Source organism: Hippoglossus hippoglossus, chromosome 22 (assembly GCF_009819705.1).
Source record: "Hippoglossus hippoglossus isolate fHipHip1 chromosome 22, fHipHip1.pri, whole genome shotgun sequence".
NCBI lineage: Eukaryota > Metazoa > Chordata > Actinopteri > Pleuronectiformes > Pleuronectidae > Hippoglossus > Hippoglossus hippoglossus.
Window position 1 is genome coordinate 22,113,235 of NC_047172.1, and position 21,154 is coordinate 22,134,388.

At 41.9% G+C, this 21,154-nt stretch overlaps 1 protein-coding gene across 1 annotated transcript; it reads right to left on the minus strand.

The window, feature by feature from the left end:
- Window positions 1-1,026: 1,026 nt before the first annotated feature.
- Window positions 1,027-21,154, minus strand: si:dkey-16j16.4. Its single transcript, XM_034576623.1, has 5 exons — window positions 20,564-21,154; window positions 12,889-12,970; window positions 12,187-12,701; window positions 7,361-7,414; window positions 1,027-2,492 (listed from the first exon to the last, which is right to left on the minus strand). The coding sequence occupies exons 1-5, from the start codon at window positions 20,630-20,632 to the stop codon at window positions 2,367-2,369; spliced, it is 846 nt and encodes a 281-aa protein (XP_034432514.1). The 5' UTR covers window positions 20,633-21,154; the 3' UTR covers window positions 1,027-2,366.

Genomic DNA, 21,154 nt, shown 5'->3' on the forward strand with positions numbered 1-21,154 from the left:
CTTTCTTCACACTCACACTTGTTTTGACGTCAGACTTTCTCTCTTTGGAGCTCTCTCTCTCGCTCTCTTTCACACAGTCTTTCTCAGAATATGATCTGGCACAAAGAGGCTTGTGGTCTTTGCTGTGACCTACTAATCACAGATGGAGTCCTCTCTGCCTCGAACACACGAAGAGGACTCTGTCTGACACTGGGGAAGTTTTCCTGTTATTACCTTATTAAGTTTTACAAAGTTAACATTTTATATTGTACAGTCGTTTTATACAGTCCTAATGTAAAAATAAAGGTTTTCGGTTTTTAAGGTTCAGTGACTGATGTGCGATTCGCTTCCTGTATAAGGATGTTTTGAAACTAGAAGGGCGATCGAAGACCCCATACCTCTGCCAAGGCTAACACCCCTTTTGCAAAGTTAAAGTGACAGTATGTAACTTTTACTGGATTACAGCGCCCTCTATAGACACACATGGTGATTAATTCCCTTGAGCTCTGTGTCCGAGCAGTTATATATATTTTTTTGTATGACCAGAAAACAACAGTTGCATCTATGTGTTGACTGGAGCTCTGACTGGTTCCTCCCACTCCCTGAACTGAAACAACTGAATGGTGCCTATTACCCTGTAACAAAGACACCAAACTCTGTTTAGAATTCTTTGTACTTTAACAGTTTCCCTGCTGAACACTTGAGATAAACGCTGGTTTTTAATGACTATTTTTCAGCTCATCTACAGTTCAGAATTACTCTTGAACTTGTTGTTACACTTCTCACAGGAAATGGTATCCACTCACCAAAGTTACATCGGGTAAAAACACCATTCCCCCTATTCCATGTCACTGAACCATCACAAATATTTTAAAGCTGCTGTTTTAAGTGTTTTGAACTGAATGGGTTCTCTCTTGGACTTTGTCCCATCCTTCCAAGTAATTCTGCTGACAAACAAACAAACCAATAATCAAATGGACGGGGGTGAAAACACATGTCCCTCGGCGGAGGTAATCACACATAAATTCTAAGAAAGGGCAAACCATGAGCTGTAAGAAAAGCTTTATTGTTCTTAAACAAAGTGTTTTCAATTATATTATGAAGCAGTTACACTATATTCTTTCACTTATTTATTCAGGTTTTCACTTTTTTGTGTGACAAGTGTGCTTTTATCACAAATAAAAGTCACCTGAACAAGAGGCCACAGGGCATTTATTGATTCATTTTGTGCAACAGTGGACAGAAACAATGTCACAATGTTACATTCACTTCGGCGAAACTTGGTTACAGTGGTGACGTTGTGTTTTTTAACAATTGAGCTGAATTCAAGAGCTGAGAAATACCTCGTACAAACAGTACGACGGGAAAGTGTTTCAAGGCATTGAGAGATTTTTTACAAAACACTGGGATGTCTTCAGATACACCAGTGGTCCTCTTCTACCTAGTAAGTACTGAGGTAAAACATTAGGAAGGAACAACATGGCATACTACAAGTAGGCTATGCAGAACACAGCACCAGTTACACTTGCCAAATGTGCAGCAAACTATTCTCATATACTTCCTTATTTCCATATACCTCTCTTTCTGCAAAACAGTGGAATTCATGCAGGGAAAGAGGATATAAGTACTGAACTCTGAGCTTGACTAAAAAGTGACAAATTCATTAAGAAACGTACATCGTCAATAGGTCTACTATTCAGCTACAGTCATACATGGTTGTTATAGCTCGTCATGACCTGCATATTCAATATTCAAACATCCAAAGAAGTTGTTTTTTTCAGACAGACGAATGTGACCACTGTCTATGTTCATTGCAACAATAACACGATATCAGATGACTCACCATGTTTAGTACATGAAGTTACCAAGAGCCTTACAAGATGTCGGGTAATCACATCGAAGGAAGAGACCCTGGAACCGTTTGATTGTCTTAACATGCATTATTTCCCTTGAAATTCATCCAACCCAAAAACTACAGTCAAGTCTCACAATGGTTGGCCTTGGGCCCCTGTACCACCTCTGGTCCATTATTTGTTTCTCGGTTGTTCTCCATCCAATCAAAGGATCTTTTCAGGAACAGCCGTACATTCACAATACCTGAAGAATCCTTAGAAATGTTGTGTCGCGGCCATTTTTTTCTTTCTTCCTCCATAAATGTTCCTGCTGATTTCACACGGAGAACAAAAGATCAAAGTGACAGCGCTTACGGGGTGGCGTTACCTGAGTGTGCAATAGTTCGACCATCAAACAAATGTCTCTAGCGGTCAGTCGTTCAGTCATTAAACGGTCATTCCTTGGTCTCGCTGCAGAAGCAACACGAAAGCAGCCGCCTGGGAATGAAGAGAAGTGGGAGTGGGGGGATATTATCTGCCAGTGGATTCATTTCCTTAAGAGCATGGAGGATCCTCGCACGGGGTCAGGGGACTGCAGGGGGGCACTGTGCTCAAGGAGCGAAAGGCGAAGATGGATGGGTCGTAGGTGTACCTGGGCGGAGGACGAGTGCCCGTCAGGTTCTGAGGACAGAGAAGGAGACAGAGAGTCGTTCATGCATCTGTCAGATGTGGGTGTTTAGGTTAATCCAGCTTTTGAGCTTCACTGGATGTAAGATGTTTCGATTCCCTGCTGTCCTTGAGTTATGGAAATATTGTTCAGTTAGGAAAAGGCTACATCCATACTAAAATGTATTTGTTTTAAGAGACATGCACTGAACTCTGTATATGTGAGAGCCCAAATGTGCGATTGAGAGGCTCCAGACTTTCTCAGGAGTTTCTTCTGCCAGTAAAAACGTGTTGATGATGTTTCTGACATGCAACAGAAGCAAAAAATGAAAAAACAAAAAGAATACAAATATCTCACAATGTAAAAGTGGTGCCATACACGTAGAAAATGCAGATGAAGAGCTTTTAGTGACAAGGGCCGACGCCACTGTCAATGTGCTGTAAACAAAAATCATGATTTCCGTAGTGGAAGTTCACTGGAAACCAGACCGACACTTGCTGGAAAATAACTGAATATTTAGTTTTTTGGAAAGAGAGAAGGTTTTTTTCTTCACACTGCAGGTGTGCTTCACACCTCCCCCCGATAGAGCTGTCTTAGCGAAAACTCTCTTCTTGTAGCTGTACGAGCACTAAGTCTAAAATTAGCCCTGGTCATTTTCCTCCCTACAGGAAACGACAGGAAATGACTTTGTTGGATTTGGCAGTGAGGCTGCACTTTCTCCAGAGCCTGCTGAGGGGGAGTGTAGTTTGTGAGGACTGAGAAAGATTAGGACCCTGAGACAGAGTCACTGCAATTATGAGCTGATCCCATGGAATAAACGTGTGTTTATATGGATAGCTGTAGGTTCTCAGAGCCAAACGCCTCTTTGACAACTGAGACAGATGCATCCCTGTGACTGACTGATTCCATTCACTCTCTGGAAAAGTACCAAGTGACTGTAGTGAGTGCATGTACAAAAAAAGCCTCTTAACCGTGCATATGAGGCTACAGGTGTTGCTATGACTTCAGCCAACATCTTCAGGGATTCGGTGCTGAGCCACAGCGACTGTTCCCAGCACTACTGTTTTATCGACCAATGTTGATATAAACAGGCAAAAAACTGACACGTGGGGGGAAAAAACAAACCGCAGCCCAAGAACAAGTTATAGTGCAGTTAAGATGTTCTCCATATGGTAACTGTGAGTCTGTCCAACTGCAGGGAGAGGGTCGTACATCAGGATGGCTACCTATCCACATTAGCAGTCCCCGCAGAGCTGTTCTGTGGTCACATCTGCAGTACGACAGACATCTAGGGCCCAAAAGGGTCACGCAAAGTATGGTTCCCAAAAGTATACTGCTCTAAGTTTGTGCAAACATCAAAAGCAGCAGCTGGAAAACAGGAGTTAAAACACCAGGTTAAAAATATCTCTCTCTGGAGATTGCATGTAGTTTTAAGTGTGTCCTGTTTATCATTCGGTCTGAAAAAACAGGCCTACCAGGCACAGGTCCAGGGGTCCAAGAGTTCACAGGATCCCCTGAACGAGAGCCTCTTTCTGAGCCGTTGTTTCTAATCGTTCTTACTGCTAAGTCAAAGGACTCATACAGCAAACAGGATCTGCTAAACAGGGTTTTTTATGCCCCTGATCAGAAAATCCTTTAAAATCGGCTCCTACCATGTGTGACTGGATATTTAGTTGTGTTGTAACTTGTTTGTTTGACGCTGCCTTTACATATGAAAAGATATCCATCCATTTCAAATGATGTCAGTCACTGCTCAAATACAACATACCTACATCCTATACGTTGACATGGTTGTTAAGAAGGCCACCCACTGGAGGGCAGCGCAGAGTCGAGAGTTTCTGACAACAACAAACATGGCAACGGTGGAGGAGGTTGTGATAATGTAGTGGCGGCTGTGCCTGGGCCTAAGTGAAGTAATGTCAGTAACATTGAATCTACAGCGCCTGTAGTTCCGTACCAACTCCCAAAGTCTCCTCCTTCTTCCTTGTGTCTTATGGTCATCGCGCTTGAACTACTGGCTACACTGCCCCCCACCATTTCTGGTGGTACTGCTGCGGGTCATTGTTTCACCCATATCTGTGAGCTCTCAGAGGGAGTGTACAAATATGGATAAAATGAATGCAGTGTATGCATAGAATGCTTCTTCTAGCCTAACCCTGTTTCATTATGGCCCTGTGGTGTTTGGTGTAATATTTGTGGTGAGGCCGGTCGTATAAAGTTTCTCATCATCTCCACTGTGAACTAAATGTTTGCTTGTAAAAGGGTTGCTTTTACATGTCTGTGCCCATCATCTCATAATCCATCTTGCAGTGTTGGATGAGAGACTTGCTAACACTCTAATGTCTGTGCAGTGAATATGGAGCTATCACCAGCTTAGCTGAGCAAAGACTGAAAGCTAGGTATAACAGCCTGGCTGTGTCCAGAAGTAACAAAAAATACACCTACGAGCATTCTTTTCATCTACCTCTCTGCAGATGTTAAAGTACTACTTTAACATCTGTTTGTTCTCATGCTAGGATCACAACTGTCCTTCAGTTACAGTCTAAGCCATGTAGTTTACCTCAATCAAAGCGGAATGCAGCCCGTTTTCCTTTTTGCCCTTCCACTTTTTTTTCCATATCTGCCTGCACCATTTCCCTCACCTCGATCAATCTTCGCCCTCCTCTCCAACCATTCTTTGCGGTGGCTGAAACCAGACGCCATCACTCTCTCAACCTGAGAAGCTCTCACCACTCTCCTATTCACCTCCAACCCCTAGAGGGTGGAAGGCCTCAGCAGCAGCATCAGCAGCAGTAGCAGCAGCAGCAGCAGTAGCAGCAGCCGCCACAGCTATATCTTCCTACTGCTTCCCCCCCACCATCCTCCTCCTTAAAACACAAACACAGCCACCATCGTTGACCTCCCCAACCCTTCTTAACAACTCCCATGCTTGAATGCATGAATCCAGTCTGAAAGCCGGGGCCCCATCCAGATCCAGTGTCTCCTCTGGATTCTGGCCAGGAAACTGGAGGTTTGGCAGATAAAAGGGGGAACAGAGATAGAAGGAGAGCAGTAACAGCAGAAAAAAGTTGTAACAGAGAAGGAGGAATGGGTGTGGAGTGGCACATGGAACACAAGCCTCCAAATGGCTCATCAATCCAAACCCTCACTGTGTACTCGCTTCAAGAAAAATCTATGAACTGGAATGTGCCCAATGCCCACAGACGTCACTGACAGGGACAATAACACTACAAACTACACCAGCGAGAACTGAGGATAATGAGCAATAGCAGCATCAGTGGAGCTAAACCGATAGCAGCCAGCCAAGCTATAAATGGAAAATGACTTCATCCCTAGAAATACACCACAAGGGAACCGCACAACACTCCACCTCCTCGTCCTCCTCCTCCTCAGCTCCATCTCTCAACTCCACTCACTTGTTCGTCATGAAAACACAATTATTATCACTATCATTATAAACACGATTATCATCACTTTATGTACATGTTTGCACTGATAACACGTACCTACATGGAGGATTCGGAGCAGCCTGAATGCTGCTGCTGTGGTTGATGTACGTGTGTGTGTGAACACAAACAAGTGTGTGATGAGGCTCCATTGACACTAGCCCACACAACGTGATAATAACGTCACTTTTCTCACCACACTGTGCGTCCTTCTGGAGCTGCCTGCTCTGTGCCAAGATGCCCAGGCTTGTTCCAGTCAGCTCCCCCAGCACGCCTTCCTTTACCCGCTACAAACAAGATCAACCCTTATGCAGTGGCAGCGCTAAGTTGGTGGATGATTATTGGACATGGTGTCTGGGAAAACCACTTTACAGGAACATTAGAGTGACACAATCTTCGGAAAATACCTTTCTGTTTACAAAGCTGCAGCATTAAGGCAAGTAAATGTGCACTTCTAAGACCACTAATGTGCGAGTGCAAAGCTGAGCTATTAAAGGCTGTTGAGTGAGATCAAGAGATCAAACGAACCTGAGGAAGGAAAGAGCACGTTTTGCCTCCTTGTTTCTTTATTTTCAGTATCAGTGCAGTAAACAGTGTTAAGCTTTGCAAAAGGAATCTGTCAGATTTTTTAGACATGTCAGGCTTGGCTTGAGGCATGAAAGCAAACACCGTTGCCAGATGCTGTCCCAGCATGCACTTGGATGGACATCAAGGTTCTGGCAACAAGACTGGCCAGGGTGGGCATTGGGCAACCTTGCAACCTTATCACTGCTGTAATGGACAACCTGATCTGGACTGTCTGTAAAGGCTGTGTGTGTGGGGGGTGGGTGTGTGTGTGTGGTCCAGGTATTATTGTATGTGTACATGTTGTGGGGACCTGAATCTGTTTACACAGTCACATTATGGGGACAAAAGCAAGTCCCCATAACGTAAATCATCAAATTTCAACCCCCCCTATCCCTATGACAAGTTTTAAGTAGGTTAGGTTGGGTTTAGGGTTAGGTTTGAGTTATAATGCAGCACTCGTTATGAGTGCTATGTGGGGCACGTACACCTGGGGACCATGGTTATTAAAAAATACATATAAATTCCTTTGTAAACACTTGAACAAGTTACTAAGCCCATCACAAAAAAATATTTTTGTGTAATTAAAAAGATTTAAAAGGACAAACAGCACATGTGGGACAATGGGAGTTCCAGCCTAATATTCTGTTTCTTAAGGGTCCCATGGACTCTTCCCCAACTGTAAAATAAGACAAACCCTGCAAATGTTAACATCATTTGCAGGGTTTGTGTGTGTGTGTGTGTGTGTGTGTGTGTGTGTGTGTTCTATTAATACCACATGTATAAAACCATTCATCACAACTGGGTTATAAACGTATCATAAACTGTTAATATTCATCATGACAAAACACGACAGAGGAAAACTAACTCACCCGAATCTTTATGGTCCTCGTTTTCCCTCCGCAATTCTTTTTCAGCAGCATTTTCTGTGGAGAACAAGAATGTACAGTGACAGCTATGGAGGGGAATTCACTTCCTTTTTCTCAACACTGAGTAAAACTCCTGCAGCAGCTTCTCTTTATGAATGGAAACAAAACTATGTAAAAGATACTTGCTTGTGTAATTTAGACATTTGGGTCACACTTTATTTTACAGTGCACTCAAACGTAACAATCCACACTTAATATGGCATTACACAAAACTAGAAATCATATGTTCTTCATGTTGCTCCGTAGCTACTGGGGTTGGATAACATAGCATTAAATGGTCTCATAATAACAACTGGTGCGTGAGTTGATCCTTGAGTAAGCATGTAATATTAGGTCATGTAGACTAAACCAACAAACTCCAGAGGAGAACATCAAGGCTACGAGGGACATGTGAAGAAGCAGCCAGATGTGGAGTTATGTCTGGCAGTTTTTCTTTTTAATAAGCAACAAATGGACCTGTAAGAAAGTGGAACTATGTTCACAGCCAAATAAATACATTGTCCTCTGAGGTCTCAGTGTTTTGTCTGACTATTATGAGTACTACTAATTACAGCATTAATTAGTAGAAAGTGTCTTATAGTTGATTTTTATCTCATATGAGGTTATTTCTCCTTTTATGTAATTTGATATGAAGTACAGGTTGTTGCGTCTTAACAGAGTAAACTGTGTTTGTTGTCTAATAAAGTTTTGTGTAATTTCATATAAAGTGCAGGTTATTATGTCTCATTAGCGCACTGTAAAACAAAGTGTGACTGACACGTACACAGCTCAACAAACAGCAGAATGTTGATTTAGCACATAACTAAACTCCAAGCATTTCACATCCATTATTTGAACATTAAAACACAGACTGAATGATGAGACTTGAAGTTAACACTGGTAGTCAATTAACGTGTGATCGGGGGGGGTGAAAGAAGTGAGGCAAATCCAGCTGTCTCACTAAACCAAACAGTCGGTCAACGAAGCTTATGCAATATCCTGTCTCCCACTCTGCTCCATGTCCACGCAGCTCCACTGTTCTCAAAAACACAGTGGGGGTGGAGGGACCACACAATCATCGAATTGTCTCGGGCCGGGGAGGTAGCTTCTTAGGGGGAAGGGAGCGCAGGGAAAGAATGGAAACACAAGACTCCTGCTGTTGTGATGTGGGGAGAGAGCTGGTGTGCACTTGCCCTCATGCTCACCTCCTGCCGGCTCCTATCTTTTTTTATAATCAATGGGACCACAGTCCGTTTGGACGCAAGCTGCTGTGTGTGAATTCAAAACGGAAATTTGCACTTTGTTTAATTCAGCTGCTCAAAATAAAAAAGCCAACAAAGGTAAATTTTTAACACTGTGTGTGATTAAATGACTCAGGTTTGACTTTACTTAAGTGATGGCGTCAAAAATAAAGTCTAAATAACTTGTTTTCGACAGTTTTCCCTGTGACTGATTGATGCTTTTGTCCGGCTCTGATTTCATCTGTTCTGTTGTTATTTACCACCAACCCACACCACTCTCTTCTTTACCTACACACATACACAGACACACACACATACGCAGACACACACACGGCCATCACATCAGGTCGTGACTTGACAACTAGCAGACTGTTTTGGCTGCCTGTTTGTGTTGTTGGTAGAATAAAAATATATCTTGTTTTTTTTTTTTTAAGATTTTGTTTCTTTTTTAGTTTGACTATATGATTGTTTTACAGCGTAGTATGAAGTGTTTTAATGACCTGTGTTACTTATTTATGAATCTTTGTATATTAAAAAAAAGTGTCTTGGGCTCATCCTTCAAAGCTGAAATGTAACCAATGTGTTTATGTCTTGATATTTACAGTTATCTCAAAATGTTGGACATCAAAACAACTGTTTTTTAATCTGCACTTCTAAAGGCATTACTATAAAACCTATAAAACTATCACAAAAAAACATGAAATGCGCAGAAACTAAGCACAGGGATCGTGATTTAGTTTTACATCTCCACCAGCTGATTTTCATGATATAATGAAATGAATATTGGGAAATAGAAATAATGGATGGGGGAAAAAAATGTTGTGCTCAGGAAATGAGGATTGAAAGTAAGGTAGCAAAATGGCTACATGTCAAAACACTGCTGTGGCCGGTTGATCGACAAGTGTGTATTTCTTTGCCTCTAAAAAGTTGAACTATTTGGAGCAAAGGTCCAACACGTTTCTCAGAAGACCAGTGTCTTCCACACACAGTTGTTCCTTTAGGATAACCAACAATGGCAGAGCCACGCCTGAGCAATTGGTCATGGATTAGCATGCGTGAGGGATTATCATGGATTAACAGAAATCTACCCGATAACCCTTTGACCCTGCCTTTAAGTAAATTATGAGATAGATAAATGTACGTTTAAAGGTGGCAGCTCATGCTGCTCGCACTGAGGCAGGAAGGCCTTAAAAGTCCTGGATCAGAGGTGTCCATTAAGGGGGTCTGGACTCTCCATTTTACAAAGTATTTTATACTAGTTTTTTAATACAACATTTGATTTAATAGTTGAATATCAAGAATACGTCTACAATTATGACACCTATGATCAAATAAAATAACGCCAAACTTCTCATATGGGTTCAAGTATTAATAAATTATAAGAGTAGCAGTGTGTAGTCTGAAATTTGTAGGAGCACAGCATGGAAACCACCCATCGTTGATTGCAGTCCTGAACGGCTCCTATACTTTCTACATAAATCACACAGACTCCTCCTTGTTTTAATACCTTTTAAATGTTATTTTACTCATACTTTCTTTCTTTCTTCGGTCTAAACTCAAGAAAGGCATCTGTAAAAGAAATCACATGGTGTGTAAATTGAGGCAGACTTTGGAAGTTGTCCAGTTAAGGGGTTAAAGGGAGACTGAGGCTGTGTCTGTGAGCTACCTTTGTAGGCCCCCTATTGTATTCCCTGCAGCACCTCCCATTCCACTTGACTGAGTGTGCCTATACTTACACACACATACACACACGGAGCGACAAACTCACAGAGAGGAGGATGAACACAAGCAGACACAAAAAGACAGGATGATAGACACATGACCCCCCCCCCCCCCCATCTTGCATGCGCACTGACACACACACACACACTCTCTCTCTTCATCTTTTTTTCTCTTCACCCTTCTCGTTGCTGCCCGCTGTCTCTCATCATCTGTTCTTTCCCTCTAAAATCCCCATGGACATATGGACCCCTGAAACCTGCAGTGTCTCTCTCTGCACACAAACACACACCCTCTCCCATCCACGGTGTGGGCCAACAAGTCTATTGGATTTTAATAATTAGTGGACCAGCTTCTCCATGACTCATTAGCGGCTGACGTTTTTCTGTTGTTTGTTTAATCCTCCCCTTCTGCCTCCACCCCTCCATCATTTCCCCTCGCTCGCTAGCCTTTGTGAGAAACGAGGGCGGACATCTGCCGTCCGTGCCTCCATCTCCTTCATCCCACTCCAGCCAGACCACCGTGGTGGCGAGCGTCCGGCTATGGAAAGGGAAGACTTTGTTTGCTTGTGTGAGTGTGCACATTTGTGTGTGTGTGTGTGTGTGTGTGTGTGTGTATGGAGGGTAGTCTGCAGGGACATCATTGTATTTTTGGACCTACTCCTCGGCCCAATATCGCAGTGTGAGCTGTTCAGGAGAGCAGTACAAGACTCATCTGCTGTTTGGTGCTGTTAAGTGGAAGGTACTTATTGCTACGCAGGCAGGCTGTATTGTTATCACTATGAAGTTCACTTCAAGCACTGGTGAAATGGTTTTTCAACATTAAAAAGGCATCATACAAAAGTTTTCAATTATTTGGGTACAGAAAATAAATCTGGCTGACAGGAAGACGTCACACCACCTTGTCAGGTAGTGAATCAAAATACAAAATACAAAATCAGCAGTTCTCAACAAACACACTGAGGAGTGGCAAAGTGCACAGTGTTACTTCATTAAGGTGCTCTCCATGCTAAAGGTCCTATTGAGAATAACAAAGATAATTAGTCCAGGTTATCTAAGAGACAATTAGTGTCACAATTACACTGATAATGATGCATCAGGTACTACGTGCTCTGAGAACTTCACTACATTTTAATATCGTAAGTATGGTAACGATGTACAGCACCTAGTACTTCAGTACAAACTTGAGATTCTTGTACTTTACTTTAATAATTGTATTTGATGTGGTTTTATGCTACTTTCTACTCCACTACAGTTTGGTTTGGTAAAGGTTTTGTTCTTAATTTTAATCTCATTATTTCATTTGACTGCTATAGTGACTCAAATTAAGATTTTTTTTGTATTCAAATCTACGTTAGCCTATGAAATGTAATGCATTGGAATAGATTGAACTACCCCACAGTATCTGATGTACAGTACATTTTTTAATTTGCTCCATCTTGAACAGCTACAACATAAAAATGCTACTTACACATGAAAGCAATAGTAATAAGCTCATTACGTAATGAGTGTAATAGTATTTTGATAATAATAAGACAATTTTAAATATACATTTTCACATACATGCAAGTTTTGCTTTAGGTTTTACAGTGTAGCAATTTCGGATAAAGCACCTGAACAGATTCTCTAACATTGTCATGTTGTTAAGTTAATAATGTTACTGATGTAGAGTAGCAGCCCCTACACACTGCTCTGAGCCTGAAGTGTTGAACGGATATAAACGATTTAAAGATTATCATGATTAATGTATAGTTATTATTATGATCTCTATTAGTTTAATGTCATTGAAAGAAGCATTATGAGACATGTAACTATAACTTGGACCACAAACCTGTTGCATTTTCTCCAGGTCCAGACTGGGTCTCCCTGGTTCGCCGCCATAGCTGTGCCGATATTTTCTGTAAGGTGCTGCCTGGTCAAAGTGGGTCAAGATAATGGGCCGTGCCACAGGCTGAACCACCTGCAGCTGAAAGCGCATGGGCGGTGGCTTGAGACTACGTGGTGGGCTGGAGCTGAAGAGCACGGGACTGGAGGAGGCAGCCAGACAAGCTCCTGGCTCGACCAGCGGCCTTGCAGAGGCAGCCGGGGACCCACAGCCACAGAGGTCCCGCACCTCCTCATCGCTGGAGGCACTGCTGTGGTGATCACTGTGGCGCTGGGGAAGAGAGGACATCCACTTCCTGTTGTCGACGCAGCTGATTCGCTCCAGCTCTTCTTCTGAAGAGTGACGATCCAGATTGGCATCTAGAAGGAGGCGGAGGCGCCGTAACCGGGCTGGAGAGAGGGGACCCTGGTTGTGCTGCTGGCTGGTGGCCAAAGGGGTCAGGGCACAATTTCTCCGTCTCTCTAGAGGAGTCAATGAACAGGAAATGGCATAAGGTGGAGATGTGGGTGCAAACGAGTTAAAACGTTCATATCTACAAGCTAATTATCTGTTGACTTGAATCATTATAATCTGTGATAATAAGTAATGATGGAGAAGATCATCATCTATCTATAAACGAAAGTAAATAGTTTGGCAGAGAACACATACCTCTGTCAATCTGTGCCAGTTCCTGGTTCTCCCCCTCTGAGTCATCACTCTCCACTCCCTCTCCACTGCCATGGTAAGAAATCTGGAAAAGGATTGAGGGTATAATGTAGGTCCAATACGCCATGTAGAAATGACTGTCCCTCACAAAATCTACTGTGGTAGACATCTCTCACAAAAAAGTAAAAATTCGATTTGGATATATTTTGAATTCTGTTTTCAGTTTCACTGAATCAATAAAGTATTACAACATCCGGTCTACAGAGCTTCAGAATTTAAATACTCAAAACAAAAAGCAAAAACCTAAAAGTTGCAGTGATGCAGTGAAAAATAGGGTGAACGAATTCTTCATTCTGAGTCAGGTGCAATGTCTTAGTACTTTGTAAAAACAAACTATGACCTGTGTGAGAGGCTCAGACACAAAGTTGTAGCGTTGACTAACTGCAGACACTTGTTTTTTTCTCTCACAAACTAAACCGACCTAAAATCAATTCCCCGTCTACATCAGTAGAAACAATACAGATACCCTGCAGACTCCAACGCTAAGAGTTAAGTAATGCGCCTCACACTCGGTAATTACTACTGCGAGGCCTCGCTGAGCAGCTGCCATCTGTCCTTGTGTGCGTGTGTGTGTGTATGCTTGTACACACACCCACAGCCACACAAACATACAGTGTTCTCCCTTTCTAATAGAGACACACACACACACACACACACACACACACACACACACACACACACACACACACACACACACACACACACACACACACACACACACACACACACACACACACACACACACACACACACACGTCTCTTCTTTCTGACGCTCTCCAAAAAGAAGAGGGAGAGAGGAGCCAAGGCCTGAAAAGCCCAGCACGGACAGACAGTGTTCAATTCAAACTGACTGGGAATTCCACCTACAGTTTCACACACTCTTCAACAATATATATAATTTTGGTGAAATAAAAACCAGATGTCTACACCATATACTGTAGCTGTATCCTCCCCTTTTTACCTGTTCAATACCAACTGTCACAATGTTAGATACATAAACACTTTTCCTATCAACTTATATTTCATATTTTAAAGGAATCATATGAAGTGGTATTTGCTTTTCAGCTGAACACGAGTTGTGGGACAGATTCTCAATGAACGGCCCAAAACCTTGACTCTTCCGATGCATCACTTCATGAACTCCTTAAGAAAATGACACTGAGGAATAACTGTGGGAAGAAGGAAATGTATTTTGGCTGACTCAGACCTTGCACTGTACACTCCAGTGAATTATTGTTGGGCAGCATCCATGAAACAACTGAAAAACTATAAAAAGCTCCTGCTGCAGGATACGAGGAATGAAGTGACGCTGGTGGTTCATAAACTTTGTATCCAGATTGTACTCAGCAGAGACACAAATTCAGTGCAAGACGAGACGAGAAAAGGAGTTGGAGGTCTTTAATGATCTGAGCATGTGGCACATGAAGCAAACAGGGTGTGTCCAGATCCCCTCATGCTAGGTTCAAAAAGGTTGTACTTAGTCTCTTAAATAATCACGACTGTTGTGGGTGTAACACGCAATAAACCAATCAGAGTGCCACCTCCAAATCCCTTTGACAGGAAAAGTGACAACTGGGTTTGTCTGAAACTAGCTAACACTTGCGTCGTGCTTGGCACCGGGTGTAAGATAGAGCCCAGTCAGAATTGGCAGCATTAACTTCTTATGGCCTGGAAGTCTGATGCCTCTCCACAGAGCAATCATTCTCTGTGAAACAAGAGGAAGATATAAGCTGACAGTAACGATTCAGCCTTTCCGTCCCCTCGGGGGCTTCCTCAGAAATCGTTGTTGATGGGTCTGGACACAACAGACATGTTCTGTAGCACATACAGCTCACTTCTAGGATGTGGATTGATGTCCTACAACAAAATACTTGTTCATGTGTCACAAAAGGCTGTAATAGCAGCATGACTCAGACACACACGCATGTAAAACACATAACATTTGTGTTACTTTCAGTGACTTCCTTACTTCACTGGCACACAGACACTGTTGTCACTGTGACACTAAACACCATTTGAATAGCTGAGAAAATATCTGAGATATTTACTACTTATGCAAAGCAAGTACACAACAACAGGTTGTAAAAAAATCCAAACATGCAGACCTTATCCTGGAGTAAAATGCAAAAACAAGTTATATGTTCAAGTATTTGAATAAATTTCACTCCCAGTTCTGTTTCAGACAGGAAGTTAGGCATTGGTGTTATTTTTAAACAGTTGAGGGATGTCGTGACATCAGAGAGAACAAGAAATGTTTTTTTCCATTTGTTTTTTGTGCACCATATTTGCTATGGTTATTGCTTTTGGTTCATCCTGCTACAACAAAAACAGGACTCAGCCTAACTGACATTCAGTTTAGAGTTGGACAGGATGGAAGGGCTTTCCTAAGAGAAAAGAAAAATTAGATTTTCATCATCATACTCTACCTAAAACATTGTGCTAAATGAACACTTAAGTGAAATTTGACTTTGTACAAAAAATACTAATGGTGAAAAGTAAATCAAATCACAAGCTAGACTGCTGCACATAATTTGTTGTGTTCACTAGTAGTTCACTTGTCGTGTGTGTATTATCATTAAAATTACAGACTGGTTTAGGAGCTAGCCTTTGTGAGAAACTTTAATTTAGTTTGATGCTTTGGATAAAAATCTTATAAAACTTGTTACTTTGTTTCTTGTCTTCTTGAGTTTGTTCTATTTGCATCACTTGTATAATGCTGTGATTAAGCCTGGATTGCACCACTGCAACCTGGATAGGCCGCCTCATATTATAATCCTTGCAGCCAAGCATCGATACTCCCTCTCCAGAAGTGTCAGTTTCACATAAAGAGCAGCACAACCCCAGTTGCACAGTGTTGATAAAAATTTAAAAAAAAGTTGGCTATAAAACACCGAAGCTGTGGATGTGGTGAAACCACAGTTTGGCCTTCGATGTACAAAGTACAAAACAGCAATGTGTTTTTTTTTTTCTGCTGCTCCAAAGCTTGATCATTACAGCATAAGTGAAATGTATGAAAACAAAATGTTGGGTAATACTGGCAGATCTATGCAGATGTCTCACAAAAAGTACCTCCGTAAATGTATCCACAAGTGCTTGAATACAAGTTGTACAAACAACATATTCATGCTACAAGACAAAAAGTACACAACGTGTAGGCTACATGAATCACAGAAACAGCCCATTCAGAAGTTCAATCAGAACTGCCCACAGGCTGCATCCATACAAATAGGTTTTTGTTATAAAACTGCATTTTAAAGCAAAAAAAAATCTCCATCCACACGAGCATCTTTTGGTCCATATCAGTATCAATCCCTGTCTATACTAACACACCTGAAAAACGCATATCACATGACCATTCATGTACACTTGGCAAGTCCCTGCCGGTGTTAACAGGAAGCAGTTTGTCTTACTTTGGAAGTTGCTTACTGATGACAATAAAACTGGCTGAACAGCAACAAGTATGTGTTATATTATATTGAAAAATTATACTGCAATAATCATTGATATTGTTTATTACCCTTGTGGGTGGCAGGCGTTAACAATACAACCGTGATGTGTTTTAAAACTTAAATGTGTAAGTGTGGATGTAGCCACAGGTACACCTTTCCAAATGTGTGTATTAGTCATAGGAATCACATTCATAGTGAAGCCAAACCATGTTGAAGGAGATTTGTTAAGATTAAGACAAGAGGTGATTCTTCCACATTCGCTTACTAGCCATAACTCTGGAATAGCTTGAAAAACTAGTAGTTTCTGCAGTTACTTCAAATACTATCTCTTAGCAAATTGTGCTTTTCATCAACTTATTCAGCTACATTTGGCTCAACACCTGCTTTGCATTAAATATATTCCACCTATGTTTGAGGTAAGGATTTGGTATGATAGCAGCAATGACACTAGCATGATAGGCCTGCAGGTCGTCTGAGAAAAACTCCCTGGGAACCTTTTTCCAACTTTTTTTCTCACTTTTTTTTCTCACAAAACAGATGTTTTGCAGTAAGTCTGACCTCTAACTGAAAAATGGTATTATCATGTTTATAATCTTTAAAACGTCCATGCTAACCAAATCTACAATTGTGCAATACAATACATGCTGCATTTCCAAATGGATTTGCACAAGTCTACATGCATTCGAGAATATTTGGTGATTGGACATGCTGTGCATGACAACTTTTTAGAGCTAATTCTCATAACATGTGTTTTACGGAGACAAATTCCATGACAATTGGTATAATTCAGACAGTTTACATCACAGCCTTACAATTTTTAGACAATCATTTATCAGTTTATATTATAGAACTATGTCAGCTTCTTTCAGGGTAAGTAATTACAGACTATATTATATTATTCAGACAGCTGAGACACATAAGCAAAGTGAAAGTGAGACTCCATGAAACTCTGAGGAATAAAAACTGCTTTTGTGCAAACATGCAAAGACGGACAAAGAGTTGTGTGTTTGTGTGTCAACAACAGTTGAATGAAATCCTTGTCAGTCCCTTGCAATGCTGAGCAGCTTGCTAAGCTGGATCAATGGCAATGTCACAGCGTACACACACACCACCCAGTTCACACACACATATCAGCTTTGCTCTGTCCTTCCACTCACAGACACGGACACTGACACACTCCGTTCCCCTTGGCTCATAAAAACACACAGCACAGGGTCAGAGGTGGTTGATTCACTTTCACTCACACTCCAGTGAATCTTCCCTGTAGCGGAGCAAAGTAATCTTGATTAGTGTAAGCTCCTGGGAAAGGAACTGTAACAGCGACCGTAACAGGGCCAAAGAGGCCTTTAGTCCCTTCTCTACTGTCCTGTCATTCAGCCCCCAGTTAGCCAGTGACCACTGCTGCACCCCGCCTACTCAAAACTCTGAAACTAACTCAAAACAGGACCAGAAACTGAACCGTCTCAATTCAACTTTAATCAAAAGATAGAATGTCAATAATTAGCCACAAAGGAAATGTGGACTGAAACAAGGCTCACACCAGGCTGCTCTAATCTTGCTGTGTTTCAGATTTTTTTCAAAGTTACTTGTAGCTGATATATCAGTATCATTCAATCAATTAGTGTCAATATCAGCACTGGCCTGAAAAGTTCAGTATGAGTAAGGCCATAAAAGGCAACACTAAATCCATGACGTGCCTTTTTAATGCATAGTTTTGCTTTATTACAAATACTGTCATATATTTGTAACCTTGCCCTTCACTTTCTCAGTAATAATTACCTTGTACTCACCGTTATTAAAGAGTTTTGATAATGCTTTGGCATTGAGAGGTCAATGGAGACTGAAGGCTTCTTCAGTGATGTTGTAATGTTCCTGGTGGGCAGTATTGTGAGTCTAGTGCTATTGTTATTGATATGAATGACCACCAAAACTTTGAAAATAGAATAAGAGATTAAATGAACATTCAACAGTCCCCCTAACCAAGCGTCCCACTATAGCTTTAAAACAATAATAAACTTTCTAATAAGAGTTCAGCACTACTTCAACCACTGACTGATAATAAGATGAACAACACGTCTCCATTTCCTCCTAGAGAACCGAAATGAAGCCAAAATATCCCCTGATACGGGCACTGCCGATTCGTGCTAGTGTCTGTGAGCAACAGTTTCACATGCACCTGCCCAACTCACTCTCGAGTCAGCCTCAGCTGTCAATCATGACATTGCACTTGCTTTTCGTAGCATCAAATAAGCATTAAAAACAACGTATCAGCAAAGAATAAGAATGATTTTGCAGTCTGCTCATTGACCTCAACTGTTCATGCTGTTTTAAACGTTCGCATCAGTCCAGCTTTTGAGCACTTTAAGTGATAGCTGAAATTAAAATATGCAGAAACAAGAATTAGAATAGTTTACAATGGGAATTCCTTTGTATCAAGCCTTTGTATCAGTGTGACACGTAGCCTAAAGAGCTCTTGTGCTAAGGGTAGGCTGTAGGCACCAGATCCACGACCCACTGTTCACTTTTCCACATCACACTAACCACTTTCAGCAGAGAGAATCCTTCAACGGAGCAGAGCAACAAACACAAACAAAGACAGACAATGGGGATGGCACACTTTCCCCTTGTGTCCGCGGCCAGGCCTTTGAACCGCAGCGCTTTGGCACAAAATGGCTGCCATGCGACTATGCAATTCGTTGACGCACAACAGTGTTTTGGACGGAGAAAGTTAGTGACCCATGCAGGATACAATTCACCCTTCTACTCACCAAAAAAAAGAGGCATTATGCAAACTGGGCAGGCGGTGACGATTGATGAGCACTTGCATGGACGCTGTTGTGTAAAACTGGGGCGTAAAGATGTGGTTGTTGAGACGATTACAGCTCATCAGTGAGGTTACTCAAGTGTTTGTTTTGTGAAACTTCACTTTTAGTTTACTGATGTGCATTTTCTCTAGAAGTACTTTCTCATCTGAGCTGCAGCGTATCAATCAATCAAACTTTATTTGTATAGCCCATAGTCACGAATCACTATTTGCCTAATAGGGCTTAACGAGGTGGAACTTAGCCCGTAAAAAACTTTTAAATAGGGGTGGGGAAAAATATTGACACAGCAATACATCTTCGTCCTGACTTATGAAATATGATTATCAATATTCATGCACTAATAAGTAGTTTTTAGAAAGTTGGCACATGTGGACATGGACTAGTTACAGTGTGTTTGTTGAAGACTAAAGAGGCACTAAGATAAGACTTTATTCACTTTAGTACATTATTTAATGTATTGTGATGATGATTCTATGAATAAATACATAAATCCTCCACTTTACCTCTTCAGGGGAATTTTGTATTCTTCAGCTAGACAAATGTACCGTTATATGATTGTATTGCAATATATTGATTATCACAGTTTTTTCTTTCCATTATCATGGACCATGTATTTTGTATCATATCGTATCTTGAGTTACACTGCGATTTCCATCCCAGCTTTTAACTGAGGGGGGGGGGGGGGAAACGTTGAAACCTCAGAGAGAGACAAAAGTGAAGAGTTGCTCTCCCAGGATGGACAGATGTGCAGTAGATGGCATGTGTGAGAGAAATGATATTTACAACTTTCATGAGAAAGGACAGTGAAAAAAAAAAAAGTGAGAAAAGAAGATAAAGTGTGTAAGTCAAGGTAGTGTGTCCATGTGATAGTGGGAGAGTTTGTTGACATGCCACATGTTTGTACAGCAATGTGGACTTTTTCCTCTTTTCCCCTAAACATCTGTCTCGGCCCTGCAGAGTGAATTCCTTCTAACATGGTAATGAAGGGGTTTGAGGAGAAAACACCTCCAAACAAACACATGCTTTAATATGGGAACACACACGCAGGCTGAGGGCGTGCACTGTGCGCGTGTCCTGTCTTTTAAAAGAGTGCGTGAGAAAGAGAAAGAGAAAGAGGGAGGGTGTCAATTAACTCACTGTAACCCTGTTCATGCGAGGTTACAAACTGGCAGCTCCCAGTGTTTGAGCTGGCCCACGAATGGAGTCACAAGACAAAAAGTAAAGCTAATAAGTAAGCAGCGAGAGAAGCTACCTTCTGTTCCAAAGCCCCTGGAGTCAACTAGAAGCTGTAAACAGAGGCAGAGACAGTGTGTGAATTCTGGTGATGAACTCGGGGACACGTACCTTCAGCTGGAAAGGATGAATCTCATTGAGTGAATGTCTCCTCAGCTTCTTCGTCAGCGTCTTTAGCATGTTTCTACTCTGACTAGCTTATGGCTTATTGCGGGGCTGTTCTACCACGGAGAGTCGGTGGCACGTCGGCGAGCCACAACATGAGCGACTCCTCACGTTCGGGAGGAAGGCACACGGGTAGTACCGCTTCACTCCGAGCTGACACACAAACAACAACGGAATAGAAGCGACGTGGAGCAGCTGCGGACTTGTAGCTCGGAGTTAGCAGGGGGGAGACGCATGATACAGCGGAGCAACTGCGCAGATGTTGTTGTTGTCAGCGGCTCTATGCGTGAAAAAATGTGTTGTTCTCCACTTCATTTGTTGTGGGAAAAAAGTCCCAAGTGTCTTTTTTTTCCTCCTCGTTGCCACTCACCGCTCAGCTGCACCGCTTCATCCACTGGCCACCAGTGGACACTTCATGACAACAACAACAATAATGATAACACTAATAATAAGGATAATAATGGTAACGTGAAGCCGCCCGCATTCAGACACTCACACACACGCACACTCACACGCATTCACACAACCGACTGCACA

Coding starts and splice junctions, on each gene's coding strand:
- si:dkey-16j16.4 (XM_034576623.1), bottom strand. CDS start 20,632: ATGCTAAAGACGCTGACGAAGAAGCTGAGGAGACATTCACTCAATGAG. Junction 12,971..20,563: donor TTCATCCTTTCCAGCTGAAG/GTACGTGTCCCC, acceptor ATCCTTTTCCAG/ATTTCTTACCATGGCAGTGG. Junction 7,415..12,186: donor ACCTGGAGAAAATGCAACAG/GTTTGTGGTCCA, acceptor TGTTCTCCACAG/AAAATGCTGCTGAAAAAGAA.